General features: G+C 47.7%; 1 protein-coding gene and 1 long non-coding RNA gene across 8 annotated transcripts in view; one reads left to right on the top strand and one right to left on the bottom strand.

Annotated features, from left to right (window-relative positions):
* The window catches only part of LOC130152900 (uncharacterized), a 158,710-nt gene that overhangs the window by 7,131 nt on the left and 131,411 nt on the right, over window positions 1-20,168 (bottom strand). For 2 of the 5 annotated variants that reach the window (XR_008823133.1, XR_008823137.1), the window contains one exon: window positions 17,570-20,126. This is a non-coding gene — a long non-coding RNA (uncharacterized LOC130152900). Of the gene's footprint in view, window positions 1-17,569; window positions 20,127-20,168 lie in introns of those variants that run through there. The other 3 variants (XR_008823136.1, XR_008823135.1, XR_008823134.1) reach the window with 3 other exon arrangements.
* The window catches only part of ESRRB (estrogen related receptor beta), a 135,617-nt gene that overhangs the window by 110,941 nt on the left and 4,508 nt on the right, over window positions 1-20,168 (top strand). For all 3 annotated transcript variants that reach the window (XM_056347129.1, XM_056347128.1, XM_056347127.1), the window contains exons 4-6: window positions 6,464-6,574; window positions 7,226-7,387; window positions 13,693-13,962. In XM_056347129.1, coding sequence (XP_056203104.1) covers window positions 6,464-6,574; window positions 7,226-7,387; window positions 13,693-13,962 — 543 coding nt within the window. The remainder of the gene's footprint in view (window positions 1-6,463; window positions 6,575-7,225; window positions 7,388-13,692; window positions 13,963-20,168) is intronic.

Here is a 20,168-nt window from a genome sequence, read left to right as displayed (position 1 = left end):
AAGTATTTGTCCTAACTCCTCCTCAGGTAAGTGCTTGGCCAGTAAGATGAATGTGGAGGTCCCTGCTTCTTTCTGTTGCCTGTCAAGGGAGCCCAGATGCACAGAAGGGAACTATCAAATTCTAAAGGAAGGAGGGTTAAATCGCACCTAGGGTTGCGTGTTTCTCTAGGCAGCAAAATACCCCTTTGGGGGTTTAGCTCTGAGCACTACCTCTTGGAAAGACAGTGGGGCTGGGGCCTTGTCATCTTATAGGTCCTCTTGTGAAAGGCATCCTTGGTCTTTTCCTGACAGGCCTGTGCATGCATCTGTTCCTTTCATGCAGTGTCCCTCAGCCTGCTGCTATGCAGGCATTGCCACCATGGGTGACATAGCCAATAGAGCTGCTGTCCAGCTTCAGACTGTTCTAGAGGGTTCGGTAGGGAAGCAATCAAAGGAGGACATTTGCATGGACCATGAACACAGCGTTGAGTGTTTGAGTGGTGGAGTTATTACAGAGCTGAACATGGTACTTTATTCCCATGTGCCTTTGAAGCTCTGGTTAATTCCTGACTTTCCAGGGTGACTGATGGGAAAGGTGAGAAGGGCTCCGCACAGGAAGGAAGCTGTACATTTGAGAAACAGCAATGGCTAATGCTGCAGAGACACCTTTGCCAGAGCTGGCAGCCATGCAGCTGGCGTTGGCAGAGGGGAAGGGCTGGTCTGCAAGCTGTGTAAGTTACACCAGAGCCTGTATGCTTTGAACCAACCACTTGGGATGTGCTGCTTGTGTTTCTGTGTGTGAGGAGCAAGGAGACCTTGTGCTACTGCTTCAAGGCATGTGATAACCTCATACTAGATATCAGCAGGCATCACAGGGCTAACCTGTCCCTCCGAGTCCAGGGACTCTTTAGCCAGACAGCCAGCAAAGGAGCTTTCCTACCTGACTAACATGTCCCTGAAAACATCAAAGGTGGAACAGGCTGCAACACTGTGCTTGAACAGATCTAATCTCTCTGTAGGCCCTGGTAACGCAGGAGATGGATTTTTCAGCTCCACTGTCCCCCTCCCCAGGTTAGTTTTCCACCCTCCATTGCAAGTGTCTTTCCCAGGCTTGCTGATCTGCACCCCTCAAGTTGCTTTCCTGTGTTTCAAATGAGTTGGGTAATTGCACCAGTCATCTACCAGCAGATTTTCCAGGGGCTGGCCTCTTTTCACAGCAGTGTAAGATCCTAATGGTGCAAAGGGGTCTTTTCCCCTTCCCATGCTGGAATCTCTGCGTTCTAACAGAAGAGAGCCTAGTCAGGTTGCAGCCTCTCCACTCTCATTGAACAGAGATGCCTTTCCCTATGGTCTGTTTCTTTCCCCGTCTTGGCAAGCCTAACTTCCATTTGTCACCGCTGCTGTTTCCTTGATAGGCTTCCTCCTGGCCCACTCATCCCATCACCACATCCTGTTGCCTCTCCTGAAGTTCAGAGCAAAAATGGAGAGGGAAATTCTGTAGGAGACACCTTGGGCACTACCCTTCTCTCTTTCTTCTCTGCTCTTCACCTACACCTTCCAGCTTCCTTGGGCCATGCCAATTCATGTACTTTAGACCGCAGCTCCTGGGGACAGGGGCATCTCTGTTAGCTACAGAGCACCACCACAGCTCCGACCCAGGGAGGACAAGCAGGCTGCATTGATGCACAAACTGCAGCTCAAGGATTAGGTGGACAGCAGGCACAGGACTTGACCGGTGTATCAGGGAAGCTCAGCAGAAGCAGCCCTGTGGGCATTGCTCCCTGGCCAGCACTTGCCCTGTGTTCCCTTTGGTTGTGTACTTCTTGGTCTAGACACATATTGTACTGTGCAAACCCTGTAGCTTGGCTCCTCCGTTAGCTTTGTTGGCAAGATAGAGATTTCTGTTCCTATCAGTTCATGGGCATGTGATAAGACTCAGTGGCAGGTGAGGTGAGGCTAGTAATTTGACTCGACAGCTGATATTGGGCCTAGACTGCATTTCCCACTGGCCAGGGCTTAGCTTCACAGAGCTTTTAAGAGTATTTTTAGTCCCCAGAAAATAAAAGAGAAACTAAACCTGACTCCGTGTGCTGTCGCCTCTGCATACTCGGCTATTTTTACTTCCGACAGACTCGGCTTGGGTCCAGCTTTTAAAAAAAGCTGGAATTATTTTACTTCCATTAAGAAAAAAACCCAAAGCCTGATGTTATCAAGTCAGCAAGGGGACATCTGATCCCAAAGTTGTCGGGCAGATGTCTCTCCAAGGGGCATGTCAGAGAAATGCAGGGAGCTTGAACAGATCAGCAGATCAGCTCTCCCACTGCAGAGGCTTGGTGCTGGCACAGACCTCTCTGCAAGAGCGCTTGGAACACGAGTGGCACCCACAGGACGCTTAGAAAACTGACAGCCCTACCCCAAGCAGGATGCTGAGCCGAAAATTCCTGCACAAGGCCTGGCCCTGTGGTCCTCCCTGTCAGGTCAGAGGGGGCTCAGGCTGGGGAGCTGAGAGCATGCTGCCGGGGGGCTGGGACTCAGGCCCTGTGGCGGACACCAGGGTCAGCTCTATGCAGGTCAGATGGTGCCAGGAACCTTATGCAGGGTCCCTTGAAAGGTAACGAGATTCAAGATTCAGTGAACAGCAGCACTTCCTTGCAACGCGGGAGTGGGAGGAGAGAGGATGTCCCGGCACAGATAGGCTTCATTTGCGAAGAAGCAGCTGTCAGAAAGGTAAGTTATGAAGGGGTGATACTTCCCAAACTTTGCCCTGTACCGTTGCATCTCACATTATGTATGTAAGCACTCCCTTCTTTACTGCTCTAGCAGCCCTTCCTTGCTGATACTATCGAGGCGGGGGGTCCAAGAGTGCCTACGGTGGTGCCGGTTTTGTAGGACAAGTGCCTTCTCTCCTGGGAACTGGCCAGTTGTGGCCCATGCAAGAAATGGATTTGTGCAGAAGCTGGAAGGCAACCGCTTTCTCTTGCTGCTGTCTTGTTGTCAGGCTGTTGGCACCAAATCCTGTGTAAGAGTTGTCAGTACAGACCAGCTGCATCTCGTAAGTGGCCACTGCACCTTGCAGTTAGAAGTTCAGGTGGCTGCATATTTGGTGTGAAATCCGCCCTTGGGATTACAGTGGGTGTGCCACTCAGGCTTGCTCCAGCCCTCTTTCTTTGATCTCCCTTCTCCTCACACTCTCTCACTTCCATTCATATCTCAGTTTACATTCCCCTTCGTTTCTTCTCTGCTCAGTGCTTTCCTTCATGCTGCTTCTCTGAGCTCACCCACTGCACCTCCCCATTCCATTTTAATGTCCTTTAGTGTCCCTTTCAGAGCTGCACTGTAACCAGCCTGCCTATCTTAAAACCAGCCACCGAGGAAACCAAAGCAGAACAGCAGGCATTAACAAGGCACCTGAATATCACAGCTCAGTACCGCGTCCTGATTTTTGGCTATGCCCTTTCCCTCCATCTAGGCGTGACCTATTAGGCTGTCAGATCTTTGGGGAAGGGATTTTGCCATGATGCTGATGTCTGGAGTGTCACGGGCAGGGACTTAGGGGGTTGAAATGCTTTTGTTTGCTGTAGCACCTGCAGCTCGCTGCACTCAGCAACTGGCTCTGGGATGTGCTATGCAAGGGTCAGCCTATTCACTGGCTCTGTGGCTGGAGCGGTGACAACAGGGTACAGTAGTGGCTCTGCAAATGCTGATTGAAAACATTTGCCTCAAGGAGTGTCACACAGGATGGGGAACAAGAGGACAAACACTTGTTCAAAATTAACAAGCCAAAGTCCTTGGGCAAACAGACCTCTATCTACTCAGCGACAGAAGGAGGGATGGAGGGTAAATCTCTCAGTGTGTCTCTCATCTTTTTTTAATGCACTTAAGTCTTTTGTGTCCTTATAATCTGATTGAGGGTCCCTAATACTGCTGCAACCTGTGCAGCCATCCCTCTGCCAAGCACTGGAGCTTCTCCTTGGGAGAAGGGAATGAGCTCCTTCCCCCATTTCTTCCTTACCTCTCCCAGACCACCCTCCCTGATGCTTATCAAACTGCATGGTGAAAGCGTCCTGGAGGGCTGTGTGTTGTCTTCTCCTGGGCTGAGAATGGCATCTCCCCGCAGCACTGCATCCTCCTGCCTGCTGGCGTGAGGGAATGGACCCCTCTGTGACTCTGCTTATGCAAGGGTCCTGTGGAGCTGAGATTCAGGCCTGAAGTCCTGCAGCCTGTTCTGGATTCCTTCATGACCTTTAAATAGTGTATTCCCGACCCTTTGAATTTTCACATGTAGTTCCTTTGTTTACTGGCAGTTCCTGAAATTTGTGTCTCTCCCTCCTCTCCTGGCTTATAGGTAGGTGCTGTTCATTCAGCAGAGCATGGAATAGACATCATCTTTCTTCGGAAACCAGGGCACATTGATAAAGGGAAAGAAATAGTAGGTGAAAATCAAAGTTTCCTGCTTCATCCAGGACTTTATTAGTGCTGTTCCTCAGGGATCTCTCCAGATAATCTCAGGTTTGCAATTCCCTGGCTGCCCTTTCTGGAATCACTTTCTGGAACATGTTGGGGCTCCCAGGAAGGAGTCTTGCCCACAGGCTACCTGCTGCTGAGAATGGAGGTAAAAGAAGCAATGGGCAGCATTTTTAGAAACACTACCATGTAATGGAGGAGAAAGGTGGTACTTATGCTTAGGGATGTCAGTGAATTCTCCACATAGAGTCAGAAATAGAAAATGGGGCAGGAAATTACTCAGTGTGATCTGAGTTCACCTATTCAGCTTCATGTCTTTCCATCTTCAGTGTCTGCCGTCCTCCCACAGCAGCCACTTGCAACAGCAATTCCTTTGCTCTGGAGAGCTCCAGACCTGCTCATTCCTGCTTCTGCTCAACAGGAGCAGCAGGACTCTTAAAGGAAGTAGCTATATAGCATTAGTAATATCATGCCTATGAGACTCTGTCGCCACACACCATGGCTTACAGGTAATGCCCCCTGGACCTCCAGGTGGGTGTTGCTACTGTCACAGAGATTTTGCTGTCAGACGTGTAACTGTAACCGAGTGCTGTGGGCCTGGTTGGTGTTGCTTATTCTTGCTGCTGGGGGGCTGTTGGTATTGTCTGTCTGTCAAGCTGGTTTGGGTGCTCCAGCCACGAGGAGTGTCAGGATCTAGGTGTTGGGGCAAGTAAGGGTTTCACGTGGAGCTGGTGTGGGCATTACACTCTGTTACATGACACAGTAAGCAAACGTGGCATTGAAATGCACAGTGTGACAGACATGTGCTTCTTCCTAGGGTAGAATATTTGTCAGCAGACTGACGGGTTTTTCAGGTGTACAAGTTATTCAAAAAGCATCACTTCAAAACTGATCTGGAGTGTTTGCTTTTAGTTGTTTATGTTTATGTAGTGGATTGATTGCAAAATATTAATGGCTCAATGTGATTAGTAAGTGTATCACATAATTGGTTCCTGTGATCAGACTAAATAAGCTCATGTGTTTCTAAGGAAGTGCTTGTATAGTGTAAATTCAAATTTGTATTCTGTTTGAATGCTCCTACATTTACATTGATTTTTTTTTTTTATTATTTTTTTTTGCGATAGCTGTTTCTCCCAGAAAGACTGAGTTACTTCAGTTTCACAGGAACTGGTTACTAGAGACAATGTGGCTGGCCAGAAATAACTGACAATTGGACAAAAATCTATGGCTTTTATCACAATTTGGTTTTAACATTGTATTTTGTACTAATACAGCAATTCAGCTGCTGTTCCTGGTCTGTTGATGCTGCTATGGTTTTTTGCATGGTGACAGTCACTGGTGCTTCCCAGTCACTGGGAGCTGTTTTCAATGCACTATTTGCAGTTTGATTGACTGTGTTTTGACAGAGCTGCAGCAAATTCTTCAGTGTCTCCCTACTTCAGCTTTATCATTGCTTTATTGTAGTAGAGGTTGTTTCCATTTATTTGTGTTCTACTTTTATTACAGTTGCTTTACTTGATCAAGGCTGAAACATCTTTGTTGAATTCACAGTTCATAATCTATTTGCTATAGGTCACTTTTTTCAAATACAAACAGTGAGAGGTCACAGAACATTTAACTTCTCATTTTTAGGAACAATCTAAAAGCTTATTTTTATAACTGCAGGTTTGACTGACATTTAAAGTCTTTCTTTTTAAAAGCAAGATCATCTAGAGGGCATTGAGGTCTGAAGCTTTTCATTTGCCGTCAGATTGATGATGATTCAAGAGTTGGAACGGGTTAATTTCTGTCTTCATTAATGTTTTGAATAAAAGAAAAGCTCACAGCAGCATGGTTAGAGCTGGAGGCAGTCTAGCTGGTATTATTGGGACTGCTGGGTTCAGCTGAGAGCTCAAGTGTTTGGGAGAGGGAAGCTCCCTGGAGTGTGGGGAATGTCTTACTTAGCAAATCTTAGCATCTGCATGTCAAGGTTCCCTGTGGCACTACAGAATCATGAGGATTTATCTTGGTTTACCTGCAGGTGTTCGTCTGGATCGAGTCCGTGGAGGCCGTCAGAAATACAAGAGGAGACTTGATTCTGAGAGTAGCACTTATCTGAGCTTACAGATCCCTCCCCCAGCTAAAAAGCCACGTACGTATTGGTCTTGAATTGTGGCCTGTTGAGCAACCACTAAGTTTCTTTTTATTAGTCTCCCAAAATATACAGTAGAGCAGCTGTCACTTGATTCCCATATCAGTTGCCAGCACTAGGATTTTTTCCTTATGATCATAGTGCAGAGGTAGATCAGGTACAGCAAGGCACAGCCTAGTGCTGTATTCATTGTACCTAGGGTTTAAATACCAGACCTTTTCTAGAAGATTATGGAAATCCATTTAGTGATATTCTGATCTTTTCCTGTATCCAAGCTATGTGAACAAAACTGGTCCCACGCTGATTTCTGTCTTCCATACTCCCCATAGTTCTCTAAACTTTTCCACATTCCACCAACTGATTATTCCTGCCTCCTCCTGCCCTTACTGGACATACCTGAGACAATGGCTGACAACCTTACAGTCGCTTCCTACTTTTGTCATCCCTGTACAGAGCTGGTTCTGCGCAGGCAGATCACTACAGCTTGTGTAGCTGCAGTGTAGTCTCCTGTTGTGACCAAACCCATTCCTGAGGTCCTCTAGGCACTAAAGTCAGTCGTGTCTGATCCCCCAAAGGTCCTTCTAGAAAGGGCTGTTACGACACCTTACGTTATGAGAGATCCCACAACAACTTCTGCTTTGAAATGTGCAGTGACTAAGATCGTCTCCCACTTGCTGGTGGCTGAGCCAGAGAAGATTTATGCCATGCCTGATCCAACCATGCCGGAGAGTGACATCAAAGCCCTGACAACCCTCTGTGACCTGGCAGACAGGGAACTGGTCGTGATCATTGGCTGGGCAAAGCACATCCCAGGTAAACGGGGAGTTACAAGGGCGTACGCATGAACAGCAAAGGGAGCTATTATTTATCACTGTGCTTATCAGTTCTGCCTTCAACCAGGATTTTTACATATAGTGATGGGTAGAAATTGCTGTCACAGAAGACTGCTTGTGATGAGCTCTCATTGGTAACAAACTCCAATATAGCCTGTGGTGTAGGTGCATACATTGATGCCTATATATGCATGTGCCCTGGGATTATGCAGAAGACTTTGAACTGTGATAAAGTTCTCGGTTGTGCCTGGCATCAAGTGGCACAGCAAAAGCACTTGGGAAACAGCCCTTGGGATGGTACAGCGGACTTCAGTGATGTTGCACTACATCAGCATGGCCTAGGTCTGTTGTGTTTATAGATGAGTAAATCTTATGGCAGTGACTGGAGTTTACTGGTAATGAAAGGAAGGCAGGTACCCACCCTGTCTGTAACAGGCATTCTCACCCGGCCTCGGGAGAGCTTTTGTCATACTGGATTCACCACAGAGCACATTCCATTGTGATAGAGGGCTTACTCACTACTGTCAGTGAATCTCGAGGCTTCTGTGCTGACAAATAATGAGGACAACTTATTAGCGATCTGACTGGCCTCAGAAGGCTCACTGACTATATCTGGTGAGTGCCTGTGTGATTGAGGGACATAGCAAGTGTGTCTCACCTGCAGGTAGGATAGAGCCAGGCTGAAGGAGCAGACATGGCCCTCAAGGGGGTTCTGAGGACAAAGATTTGGACTGGGAAGGGAAAATGCACCGACTCTCTAGTTTTCCCTAGCCCCTGCCAAAAAAAGGTAGGTTAGATTTGGGTGTAGAGATGGTTAGAGGGAACTTACGGTATGTCCTTGGGGTTTACACAGATGCTTTCCAAAGACTGTTTCAGATGCTCACTATGAACAGCTCACTACAGCTGTCTCCTTCTGCCTGCCTTGTGTCAGGAGAATATCTGATGCTCAGCCATAAGATATTTGCACATTGTATCATCCACGGCATGGGTCTGTATTCTTTTGCTTTGCTTCTTGGCTTTAAGTTCTTCCTTGTTTGGTGAGGTATCTAAGCACAAGTGATCAGACAGCTTAGTTCTCCCATGTATTTTGTTTCTCTTTGTAGCTCCTCTTGTGGCTTTGTGGTGGCTGTTCCTCTTTTTTCAGAGGGAGTATTTCTCCTGGAACTCAAGGGTTAGTGGTTTCCTGGGTTATATGGAATATGGACTGTTACGTGGTGGGACTATGGAAGCCTGGAGAAACTTTTTCAGGACAGTATTTCTGAGTAGAGGTTAATCCCAGTGATGCCCTTCTTACACGAGATCTGCATATCTGGAGGGATTATCCATCTGGGGCTGATTCATCATAAATGGAGTTACAGTGGTGATTAGGGAACTCAGCCTGGATTGCTCTACTAACCCAGTACTTGGGGTGTTAACGGGAATGATTTTAATGCAATGCAATTAGCTGCTACGGCTGTCCAGTGTGGTGCCACTGTATGTTCTAACCTTGGCTATTTCCCTTTGCACGGGGCGCCCTGCCGTAGTTCCCGAGCTCGTGGCTGTGGGATGAGTGTGGGATGCTCAGCTCCAAGTTCCTAGTTTTCCAGCCTGCCATGGCGATATTATCCCAGAACAGGAGTGTAGTAGAGATTATCCCTGCACTGTGGAAGGGGCTCTTCCTCTCCTTTCTGAAAGGGAAGACATACCTGCCATCATCTAAGTTTTCTCTGTGTGTTTTCCTTTCCTGTCAAAGGCCCTGCAACATGGTAACAGCCATCAGCCTGGCACGGTGCAGGCCAGCAGCAGTATTATAACAGGACTGTGTGCACAGGAGAGAGCTCAGGGATCATTACACAAGGGAGCAGTACCAAGAAACCAACATAATAAGAGACAGTTCATAAAAATGGAACAAAATACCTTGTAGTTCCGAAACAAGTATGAAACATACTGAGTTAGGCAGCAAGGGGGCAGAGCAGGGCAGGGCCAGGAGGCTGCCAGGTGTCTAGATTATCCATGCCCCAGGTGTTGGTACAAACTTCTGCCCCACAGTGTTAGCAAATAAAATCAGGTAAGCTTAAAGACACTTTCCTATGATAACAGGAAAGCGTGATTTAATGGTGTTTAGCAAATTTTATTAGCTCAATAGCCTTATTAGCCATTAGCTCAAAAGCTAGTCTTAACCAATGTGAAGTTGTCTCCTTCAGTAGGAGTGCCCCCCCGCCCCCTACTCTTCCTCTCCCCTGTGCTAATTGTCTTTGAACAGCATCAACCTTTTCTTCGTGTGTGATGCAGGGAGTCAAGACTTCTCTCGAGGGGTGACGATGAAGGCTCTCCCAGGGTAGCTGTTGTGCTGCTTTCACTAGGAAGACGATAGTACTAGCACAGAATGAAATATGGCAAGTGGAGTGACAGCAGCTGTGTCTGGAGTGGCCTCAGATCCTATAATTACATCTCCCTTTATTACCTCTGTTAATGGCCCTCCAGGATGACAGAAATGATAATAAATTAACAGATTATGAACTCCACTTGCCACAAATTATGTGACTTTTTTAAAAAAAAATTCTGGGAGCTCCCACTGCCAAACCAATGAAATAAATAATTTTTTTTTAAAATCACAAAAAAGAAACCTGAATGTCACATCAGCTGTTGAAAATAAAGCAGCTTTTCTCAACCTGCATTTGGGAAGGAGGGAAACAAGCATGCAGCTCTGTGCTGGAGACAGGCTCCTCTTTTGGTAGCCTAGGGATGGCAGCGGAGCATTCAGCACCTTTCAGGATCAGACCTGAGAAAAGCAGCAAGAAACAGATCACTAAGGGCACTTTATGGATGCTGTGCCATCAGACAGCTCAGGAATGCAAAAGAGCGGGGCTCTAGCAATTCCCAGGAACTGTAAGATGACAAGGCAGTTGAATTTCACAACTAGAGGTTCTCCGGTGTTACAAACCTATAATAGCAAGCCTGTGATTTTGGCCAGGTGAAATTAGCATTTACCTTTTCTGATCTCATGGGAGCAAATGCTACCTGCATGGGAAACCCTGGGTTATATGATTTTCCCTTTCCTGTTGTCCTGGATTTGGCTGGGATAGAGTTAGTTTTCTTCTCAGTAACTAGTACGGTGCTGTGTTTTGGATTTAGTATGAGAATAATGTTGGTGACACACTGATGTTTTTAGTTGTTGTTAAGTAATGTTTGTACTAAGTCAAGGACTTAAGCTTTCCAGGCCTTGCCACTAGGAGGTTGGAGAGCACAAGAACACAGAGAGGACAGCTGACCCAAAGTAGCCAGAGGGATATTCCATACCATAGAACATCGTGCTCGGTATATTAACTGGGGGGCAGTTGGCTGGGGGCTGCTGGTTGCTCCTCGGGGACTGGCGGGACATTGTCTGCAGTTGTATTGTGCATCACTTGGGGTTTTTTTCCCCTTGGGTTTTATTCCTTTCTCCTCTTCATTACAATTGTTATTATTATTATATATTATTTCAATTATTAAATTGTTCTTAACCCACAGGATTTACCTTTTTCCCCAACTGTCCTCCCCATCCCACTGCAGGGGCCAGGTCGGGGAGTCAGCAAGCAGCTGCGTGGTACTTAGTTGCCAGCTGGGGTTAAACATGACATCTGTGCAGACTGGGGTGACACAGGCACAGTCCTCCAGCCCTCGCATTCTACATGTGTAAACACTGGGGGAAAGGGGTCCTGATTCTGTCAGACGTTCCAAGTCCAGGCTTGGCACTGCAGCACTCCCTCCCTCATGCCCACCTGTCAGAGCTGGAGTTGGCTGCCTGGGAGTGCTTCTGGCAAGGGGCTTTCCCAGGTGGGTAGGGCAATTGCAGCCGGCTCTTCTGTTCTTGGCACAAGGTAAAGCGTGGTCTCTCTCGTGCTCCCACCTGCCATAACTGCCTCTGGGAAAGGGTGGTTAACAAGAGATGTGGGACGTACAGGCTGCTGCTAGGGTTAAGTCAATTCTACTTTGTTATCTAGCAGAAAAGGGTGAGCTATGTCTGTCCTGGATCCTCTCACTCTACTACATGACTGTTTCTCAATCTGTAACAGATTTCATTGGCAGACTGCAGTGAGGTGATGGCATAACCCTTTTTGTAATCCAGATGGGGAATGAAGATGCAGAAAGGCCACATGACTGACCCAGAAACTGGACTTAAGGCAGCAGCCTAAATGCTGGGCTGTTCTCTGTGGTCAGTTCTGGGAGAGGGAGGAACCAAAGGAGAGATTCCAGGTGCTAGAGACTGTGACCGTGGCTGTGCACAGCACTGTTACCCCTGTCTCAGGGCTCACCTCTTCAGTTCCCTGGGCAGCAAGCAGACTCAGGGAGACATCGGTCAGAAGGGCTGCATTCGGGAGCAGCACAGTACCAGCTGCAGGAGGTAAGGGGCAGAAGGGTGAGGCAAAGGATGGAACACCCTGAAGTACTCGTGGCCTGAGCAAGGGATGGGATTCACCAGGTGCAGGGCTGTATGGAGCACAGGCTGTGCTGTGCAGGAATCAATCTCACAGTCATGCAGCTGGATGTGCAGCTCTTCTCCCTAGTAGCCAACACTCCTCTTTAGCTGTTCCCTCTGGCACTCCTCCCCAATGGTTTATTGATTCTTCCCTCCCACCTACTGCTCCCCTCAGACTTTGCACACACAACACGTGACAGCTGATTGGTATCTGTTAATTAATGTGGCCTGGGGCCTCTTTTCTATTCAGTGGCCTGATAAGGGAAATTGGATGTCCAAGGGCTGCCAGGCCATTATCACCCTTTGCTTCCCCTGGCAACACAAACACAAAACATGGCGTAGTGATAAATAAATACCACTAACCCACTCTTCTGCCTTCCCTTCCCCAGCTGATATAGTGCAGATAGAAAAAAGAGAACCCACACTCAGTCAATATAGCAATCATCAGCTCTTTTGTTAATTGCCAACTTGATAACAAGAGAAATCAAATGATCATCATGGTGGCTGGTTACCTAGGCCCTGATGTGGGGCCAAGAACTGTGAGCAGGGAGGGCTGTTGGATAAAGGAGTCCTGCTGAGCCTAGTACACAGCCGGCGGGGCTGGGAGAGGCTAATGAGCTCACAAGAGGCTAATGAGCTCACGAGCCTCTTGGTGTGCCCGGATGCTTATTAAGCTTCTGGGGAGAAAACTGCCGGGGAGGCTGGTGGAGCATTGCCCCAGCACAATCGTCACCACCACCGGAGGGCCCATCTCACAGCCCTGGGAACCTTTAGATGGAAGAGGCTGCCAAAAAAGCACAGTTCCTGTTTGTCAGTGGTGGGCAGAAGCTGCCTAGATGGGACCAACACAGTCTGCTTGGCATCCCTGTCTGTAAGGCTGTTGCACAGTACCCATCTCTCAGGGTCTGTCATGGTCTGGCCTTCAGGGTACAGAGGTACCTGGTACAGAGGACATAACAGACACAGCTTTCCTTCCCATGCACTTTTTTTTTTTTTTTTTCCTCTCCCCCCTCTTAAAGCTTCTGTGTTTTGTCCTCTCCCTTTTCTCTAGTGGGCTCTGGGGCTGTCAGGGTCTATCTCCAGCTGGTGATTGCTGTTTCTGTGTTTGAGGAGAATGACTTGGTTCACTGCTGCGTGCTGGCTTCATTGCTACTGGGGTTGGCAGCAATTTAGGTATTTGTATGGCACCATAAAGGTATTTTTGACACTGGGTAGGGTTGTTGGCTGTGAGGTACAGAAAGCTGATGGTGTGGCGCTTGGGGAGTGATGAGGAGTAGACGAGGATTCTATTCACAAATGTATTCAGCTTTTGAATGTATTTCGGTGATCTGTTGTGGCAGGACCTTCTCATGTTGGCCAAGATGAGGTCTGTAATTCAGGCCTGTCTCATTCCCTCCTGTCCCATCAGAAGCCCTCTTTTCTGCCATCTGGAGCTCTTCTCTGCTTTTCAGTCAGCTGGGGCACACTAAATAGGCTGCAGTACAAAACTACAGAGGAACAGCGAGCAGGACAATGTGATACAAAACAGTTGCTGCTATAGAAGCAGCAGAGGTCATCGAAAAGAGGTTCTCATTAACCTTGGGTTGACATAAACATGGTCAGAGCATCAGAACTCCTGTGTGAGGCTGTATGTGGGAGTGGAGAGAAGGGTAAGGACCACATGTGCTGATTGCCGCAGAGACAGGGGCACTTTACGAAGTTTGGTGGTGGTTTTGGGTTTTTTTCTGAAAGCAGTGGTCTAATGGGGGAAGAGTGCTTAGGCTGAATCCCAGGGCAGCTAAGGACCCCAGGCTCCTAGAGGCTTTGCTGCACACCCTTTTTACCCTGCTTGTCTTTTGCCCTGTCAGGGTTCTCCAACCTCTCCCTTGGGGACCAGATGAGCCTCCTGCAGAGTGCTTGGATGGAAATCCTCATCCTGGGCATTGTGTACCGCTCCCTGCCGTACGAGGACAAGCTCGTCTATGCTGAGGACTACATCATGGATGAAGAGCACTCTCGTCTGACGGGGCTGCTGGAGCTCTACCTGGCCATCCTACAACTGGTGCGCCGCTACAAGAAGCTTAAGGTGGAAAAGGAGGAGTTTGTGACACTCAAAGCTCTGGCCCTCGCCAATTCAGGTACAGCCCTGGCCCAGCCAGCCTTGCAAGACACAGAGTCAAGGCCCATGCTGTTATCTGCCCTGGGAGGAGCACAAGACTGTGCTCTGCCAGTGTTGACATCCTTATAGCTCTTCTCTGTCCACAGAGCAGGACCTAAGCTGGGGAGCAGGGAGGAAGGAGGTTTGCTGCTGCTGCTAAAGCCCCAGTTGTGCTCTGGCCCTGTGTTAGGGAGTAGAACTAGGCAGGGATGGGCTGGCTGCTGGTTGCTGGCAGTAAAAGAAAGGCTGTGGAGCCCTTCTGCACTAGCAAGCTGACTCCGGTGCCATAGTTCAGAAAAGGGGATGTGGGCCATGCCTGCATCCACCTTTGTAGTGTTGGTCAGTTACAGCAAACAGGGAAACCCTCGTCCCGATTTCAAATCCCACAGTCCCCCACAGCAGGTTGGGGCTGCCTGGCCCTGTCCTGGAGATGTTCAGTGACCACAGACACTGAAGACAGTGAATCCCCTTTTAACTGGGAGACTGTGGCTCTGGATGGTGGAGGGTAAGATGTGCCAGCAGCAGCCTGTGTTGTCTGTTCTGTTTCTTCTTGTGAAGAGGATTAGAAAGGCCAGGGCCCTCAGCCCAGTTCTTTCCATCTCAGTCTGGGGAGGGCTGCAGCCCTCAATCCAGCAAGCTGTGGGAGACACGAGAGGTGCTGTGTGCTGCGCTGATCATGCACAAAAGCCAGACACTATTTGCTCAGGAGTCCCTTCCAAAAGGGAAGCTGCTAACGCTACTGTGTGACGAGGGCTCCCTCTACATCCCTTGAGTCTCACTGTCTCACATAAGGTCTCCTTGCCAAACTGCATCGTGCAGGCCACAGAATTCACCCTTACAGCCCAGCAGCGAGTCCAATATCTGTGTTTAGCTAAAGCTGCCCTCCAGAAAGACACCCCGTGTGAAGTTGAAGGAATTAAAAGAGGCAGAATCTATGTTTTCCGTGGCAGCTGACTCTTAATAATTAATCGTTCTTTTAGTTTAAAAAAAAAGGCAGGCACCATAACTTAACAACAGTTTGCCCGAGTTCAGCCTCCAGATACTGGTCTTTGCTGAGCTGTGTCCTACGACCCCAGGTCCTTTTACACCTGACAGCTTGACATGATAAAGTTCCTGTTCCATAGTTGCATTCCTTGGCTATAGATATATTTCTTCAGTATATCTACTTCAACACACAAGCAGGTGGTCCGGAATGCTGTGAGGCTGCCTTGCCCTCACCATTTTACATCACTCTATTCCTCTTTGCCATCCATACTTAGCAGCAGCAACTTAAAAGAAAGAAATTACTTAGAGCTCATTGATAAAAATGTTGAGTAGCATCTGGGTTTTTACTGATCCCTGTGGATTTCCACTAGAAAACTCCTCCTTCAGGAATGATTCACCACTGATAGCTACTGTGAGGTCTGTCATCTAGCCAGTTACTAATCAATTGAAAGTGTGCTTTATTGATATTGCATAGTGCTAATTTTTTAATGAGAATGTCCTGTGGTGCTAAGCCAAGTGCCTTATAAAAGGCGGTCTAATATATCTATGCAGTTAACTTTATCAACCAAACTTGTAATCTCATCAGAGAATGAAATCAGGTTTGTTTGACAAGACCTCTCTCCAAAGTGTCGTGTTGACTGGCAGTAGAATCATAGAATTGTTCAGGTTGGAAAAGACCTTTAAGATCACAGACTCCCCTACTAACCTAACACTGCCAAGTGCACCACTAAACCATGTCCCTAAGTGCCACATCTACATGTCTCTTAAATACCGTCATACAAGTATTTTTTTTTTCTTTATTTTGCCCTGGTTCACATCAGGCTAACATGGAAATTATCAGATAAGACCTAGGAAAATATGTGCATCATTAGAACTTTTCCAGTCATCCTGAATTTCTCAAAAATACCAAAATTTGTTAATCATTAATCTGCCCTAGATGGGCCTCATCCAGCAATTTTAGAACTCTTAAAGCCAGGTTATCCAGCTCTGCAGATTTCTGTGAAGTTTGTCCCTAACAGATGTCTGACATCTTGCATAAACCAGAGACTAAGAAGTCTTCATATAACACAGGTACATAATGCGCTTTAAACAGGCCAAAAATATTCACTGAGGACTTCTGTCTCCTCCGCACTGCTATTAATAGTATAATTACCTGCAGGTTAAAAGAGCCCCCCTTACAAGTGGTCATTTTTCTTCTGTTTCTTAAATATTTATAAAACTTCTTTATTGTCCTTAGCCCTTCCAGCCATGGATTTTCCTCCGATGTCCTTCACTTCCCTTATCGATTTTCTACACTTCATAACTTCTGATTCATATAAATTGCTATCTAGTTCCCTTTTTCAATTTCTCATATATTGCTTTTTTAGCTCTAATTGCTGCCTTCACTTTGCCACTGAACCAGGATGGGCAGATGGCCAAGGCTGGCCTCCCTCGACTGTGGGACTGCAGCTTTTGGCGATGTAATCAACTCTTGTTAAAGAACCAGCCTCCTGTCTACCAGGAAGGTCACAGGATTAAACAGGGAGAAGGGCTCCTCAGAGAGGCCTGAGTGCTAAGGTAGTGGTTGTGACAGGGTGACAGGGTAAGTGTCACACTGGGACATTTATCTGGCCCATGCTGTGAGCGGAGACATGGCAGGACCTGGGCCGTGGCGCTGTCAAGTTCTTCACAGTGCAACAGAAGCACCCTCTGCTGATGCTGCTCTGTGCTTTCAGGACCAAGCCCAGGGTAAGCCTTATGGGACAGCCTGGGTCAGGAGTGGAGAAACACTGAGCAAAGACAGAGCAGAACAGCCAGCACTCATCAGCTGCTTTGGGGTTCTGCTTCCAGCGCTGTGGAGGAAAGAAAGCAAGGTAAGGGTCAGGAGGCGCAGGCCAAAGCATGTTCTCAGCTGGATGGGAAAATCCATTCTGACTCCACTGGTTTCTCCTAGTGCAGCTGGAGGTGCAGCTATGTAGGAGCATAATCCACAAACATCCTGCTTTGTTATTCATAGTGAAACAGACGAAAGCACAAGATCTTATTTTTCATGTAATTAAAACCTCTCACAACACACACATAAGGAAGCTAAAATAGGGCAAGTATTTTCCTAATGTAACCTTCACATTCTTTTAATGTAAGTTTTTTTTTTTTTTTTTAGTGTATTTTTGACATGGAGTAAACTTGCAAAGCCTGCATGTATGTGCTTGCGTGCAAACAGCTGATTTCCAAAACGGGAGGAGTGCAGACTACCTCTGGGCCAGGCTTCAGCTCCTTTGTGTCAGGGACAAGGTTTTAAAGCTGAGCACTTAGATTAGCACCTGTGCTGCCTAGACCTGCTTTCTGCCTTGCCTCCCACATAGATAAATTCCTGAATTTCCCTTATTCTTGCTGGGTGTAACTGCTTATGCAAGCCAGCTTCTAGGGACTTTCCTCTATTCCATGCAGTCCTGTGTATATTGACCCTTTGTTTCTAGGAATTAAAACAAATGAAAATAGAAGTGGGAGCTCGCTCACTCTTCACTAGAGAAGCTGACAATAGGTTGACCTTGCCAGAGCTGTGGCTGATCTGAGTCCTCAGTGTAACGCACCAAGGACACACCTGCTGGGACTGGTAAAGATAATTCAAGCGAACTCTGTCTTTATTAAGTGCATTTTAGAGACCTGAGTAATTAATCCTTAATGCCCAAAGCAGCAGGCAAGTTCCAACAATATGATCACCCATTTTTCTGACACGGTAAGGGTGCTGTAGACTGAATTTGTTACGGAGCCAGCAGTCCCTCCTTAGGCATGCCTAGGTCCTCTTTCCTCAGGAATACAAATTGATTAACCTGTGTGTTGGAAAGCCCTCCAGGTTAGCATACAGCACATGTTCGTTTAAGGACGTCCCAGACTGCTTAAACCTTATTTCCCGCCACACACCCCTGCCCCAGTGCCTTTTAGTGCTGAGATGAAGTGAACAAAAGTCAGGATCTGGCAAGGGGATGTGAAGCAAATTCTGTACTAATGGGTCCTGCTCCTCCTGCTCCTGCCAGAAGCTGCAAGAAAAGAGTTAGGTGAGGAGGTGGTGGGCCTTGTCCATTCTCACACCTGCCCCGTACCCCATGCCTGCAGTACTGGAGAAGGGCTCCTGACACAAAGCCTGACTTCTAGGCCAGCTGACCCTCGGGGACATGGTCAGGCAGCCTCCCTTCACCTCAGTGCTCTGACAGCTGTAAAAATTCATAGCTATTGATTTCGTAATTAACAGTTTATCAATGCCATCGACACCAGCTCACTGATGGATTGCAAGGAAATTAATCCTGCAATGTTATTTTATTTTTTGCAGTCAGCTGCCAATTTTCAGCTTCTTCCAGCACAGAGTTGGGAGGTGGGCTTTGATCTTTATTTCCCCAATTCTTTTCCCTGTATACGTCTAGTTATTTAGCGCTGTTATGTCTCATCACCTTACAGAAGTTAGGTAGCAGAAGGGCACGGTTTGGGGATTCTCTCTATCGTACAGCAGCATCAGTACCCAAAAGCAGAGCACCCACTTTGACCCAAAGCATGGCTGATTGCCTGGTGCTTCTGGCACCCACTGGGATCTGCAAGCTCTGATGGGCTGCACTTTCTTCTCCCCTTGTGTCCCCAGCCAGAAGGACGTTCAACAGAAGGGCTGGAGGACATTTCTCTCCAAGCTCCAGTTCTTCATACTTCCAGTCTCCAAAATGACCTCTGCAACTTGCCAGGAAACAGGTGCCACTCCTGGATGGGGCACAGATATTTTCCAGAGGTGATACCTGGCTGGAAGAAGTTGCCGGACTGACGTGGCAATATGCTTCTCCTTACCTACCTTTCAGAATCAGCCTCTGTGGCTAGCTCAGGTCACTGTGATTACCACCTAACCCTTCTCTGAGCTTCTTTGCTTGGTCTTTTGGATACAAAAAAGCAAATGCAGCAAGAACAATCCTTTCTCACTAGGCTTCTTGGAAATACAATCCTTTAATATCCTCTAATTAGTGCAGTCCTTCTAAATAGCTTCTTAAACAGCTTTCTTGCTAGACATAATATTTTCCCAACGGTTGTAATACTTTATAAATCATGCATCATAAATAGCATTTACTGTACCTGTATCTTATGAAATTCACAGTCTTTAATTTGTGTTGTGCTCTTCATAGAGATGACATATTTCTAGAGAGACCTTGGCACTTCAGCCCGCTTTCCTCCCCTTCATGGCTGCCACACCGAGGAACCCATGTCCTCATGTTGGTGTTGCATGTGTGTGGGCTGAGCCAGAGCACTGCCACACTGCAGAGCCCGGCTCCAGGGGCAGGCAGCGTAACGACATTGGTGAATGCGTGCTTGCCGTTGTGTCCCCTTGCTGCTGCTTCCCAATTCACTGCCCTGTGGGAGGAATCTTTATCAATGGGTTCAGTATCGGTTAAAAGCGTCTGAACAATGAAGGCAAAGTAACGGTGTCTCCAGCTCTGTCAGGGTTGTAAGAAAGAAGCCAGTGTCAGCAAGATGAAAAGGGGGGAAATCTTCAGTGATGCTGTGCCTGGTGATCTTCTCTAATCTAACATCTCTGCTCTTTGGTGCTGCCCTCTATCACCATGACTTACCCACAAGTTTGGTAGCCTGTGTTCAACTGGGGTTCCCCAGCTCGGCCCCGGGCTGGGTTACTACCAGCTACCTTTGCCTCAGAAACAGAGCAAGGCGGGTTTCCTTTGCTGAAGCAGGAGGCCCCTGAGCAGCTGCTGGCAGTCTCTGAAAACAGGGGCATATGCACAAAGGTGGGGCTGGCAACACCCCTGGGCACAGTGGTTGTGACCTCCTGGGGCTTTTCTGTCTTGCTGACACCCTGAGCAGCTGCACAGCAATTAGGCAGTTTAGACAGATGAAACGCTATAGCAGTGTTAATTATTCTTAATGAGATTGCTCCCAAGTGGCAGCACAGCAGCTGCTGCCCCTTGCAGGGTGACTCTCCCCATAAGGAGCACGGAGGGCAAGTGAATGTGCAAGTCACAAAGGCCCTGCACAGCCTTGGGGTGGCTGGCAAAATGGGCAGCACACAGGGCACGACGTATCACTTACCTGGGGCAACCTTACCGTCCCTGCACTGCTAGGGCCAGCTCCTCGGCCTGATGCCAGACATCACAGCAGCAGCAGCACCAACACCTGCCAGCAAGGTGCTTTTATCCCCTTAAGAAACAAAACAAAACAACAAAAAAAAAAACCCCACAC

Source organism: Falco biarmicus, chromosome 7 (assembly GCF_023638135.1).
Source record: "Falco biarmicus isolate bFalBia1 chromosome 7, bFalBia1.pri, whole genome shotgun sequence".
Taxonomy (NCBI): Eukaryota; Metazoa; Chordata; class Aves; order Falconiformes; family Falconidae; genus Falco; species Falco biarmicus.
The sequence above is the reverse complement of the archived record's forward strand: the minus strand, read 5'-3'. Positions and strand labels throughout refer to the sequence as shown.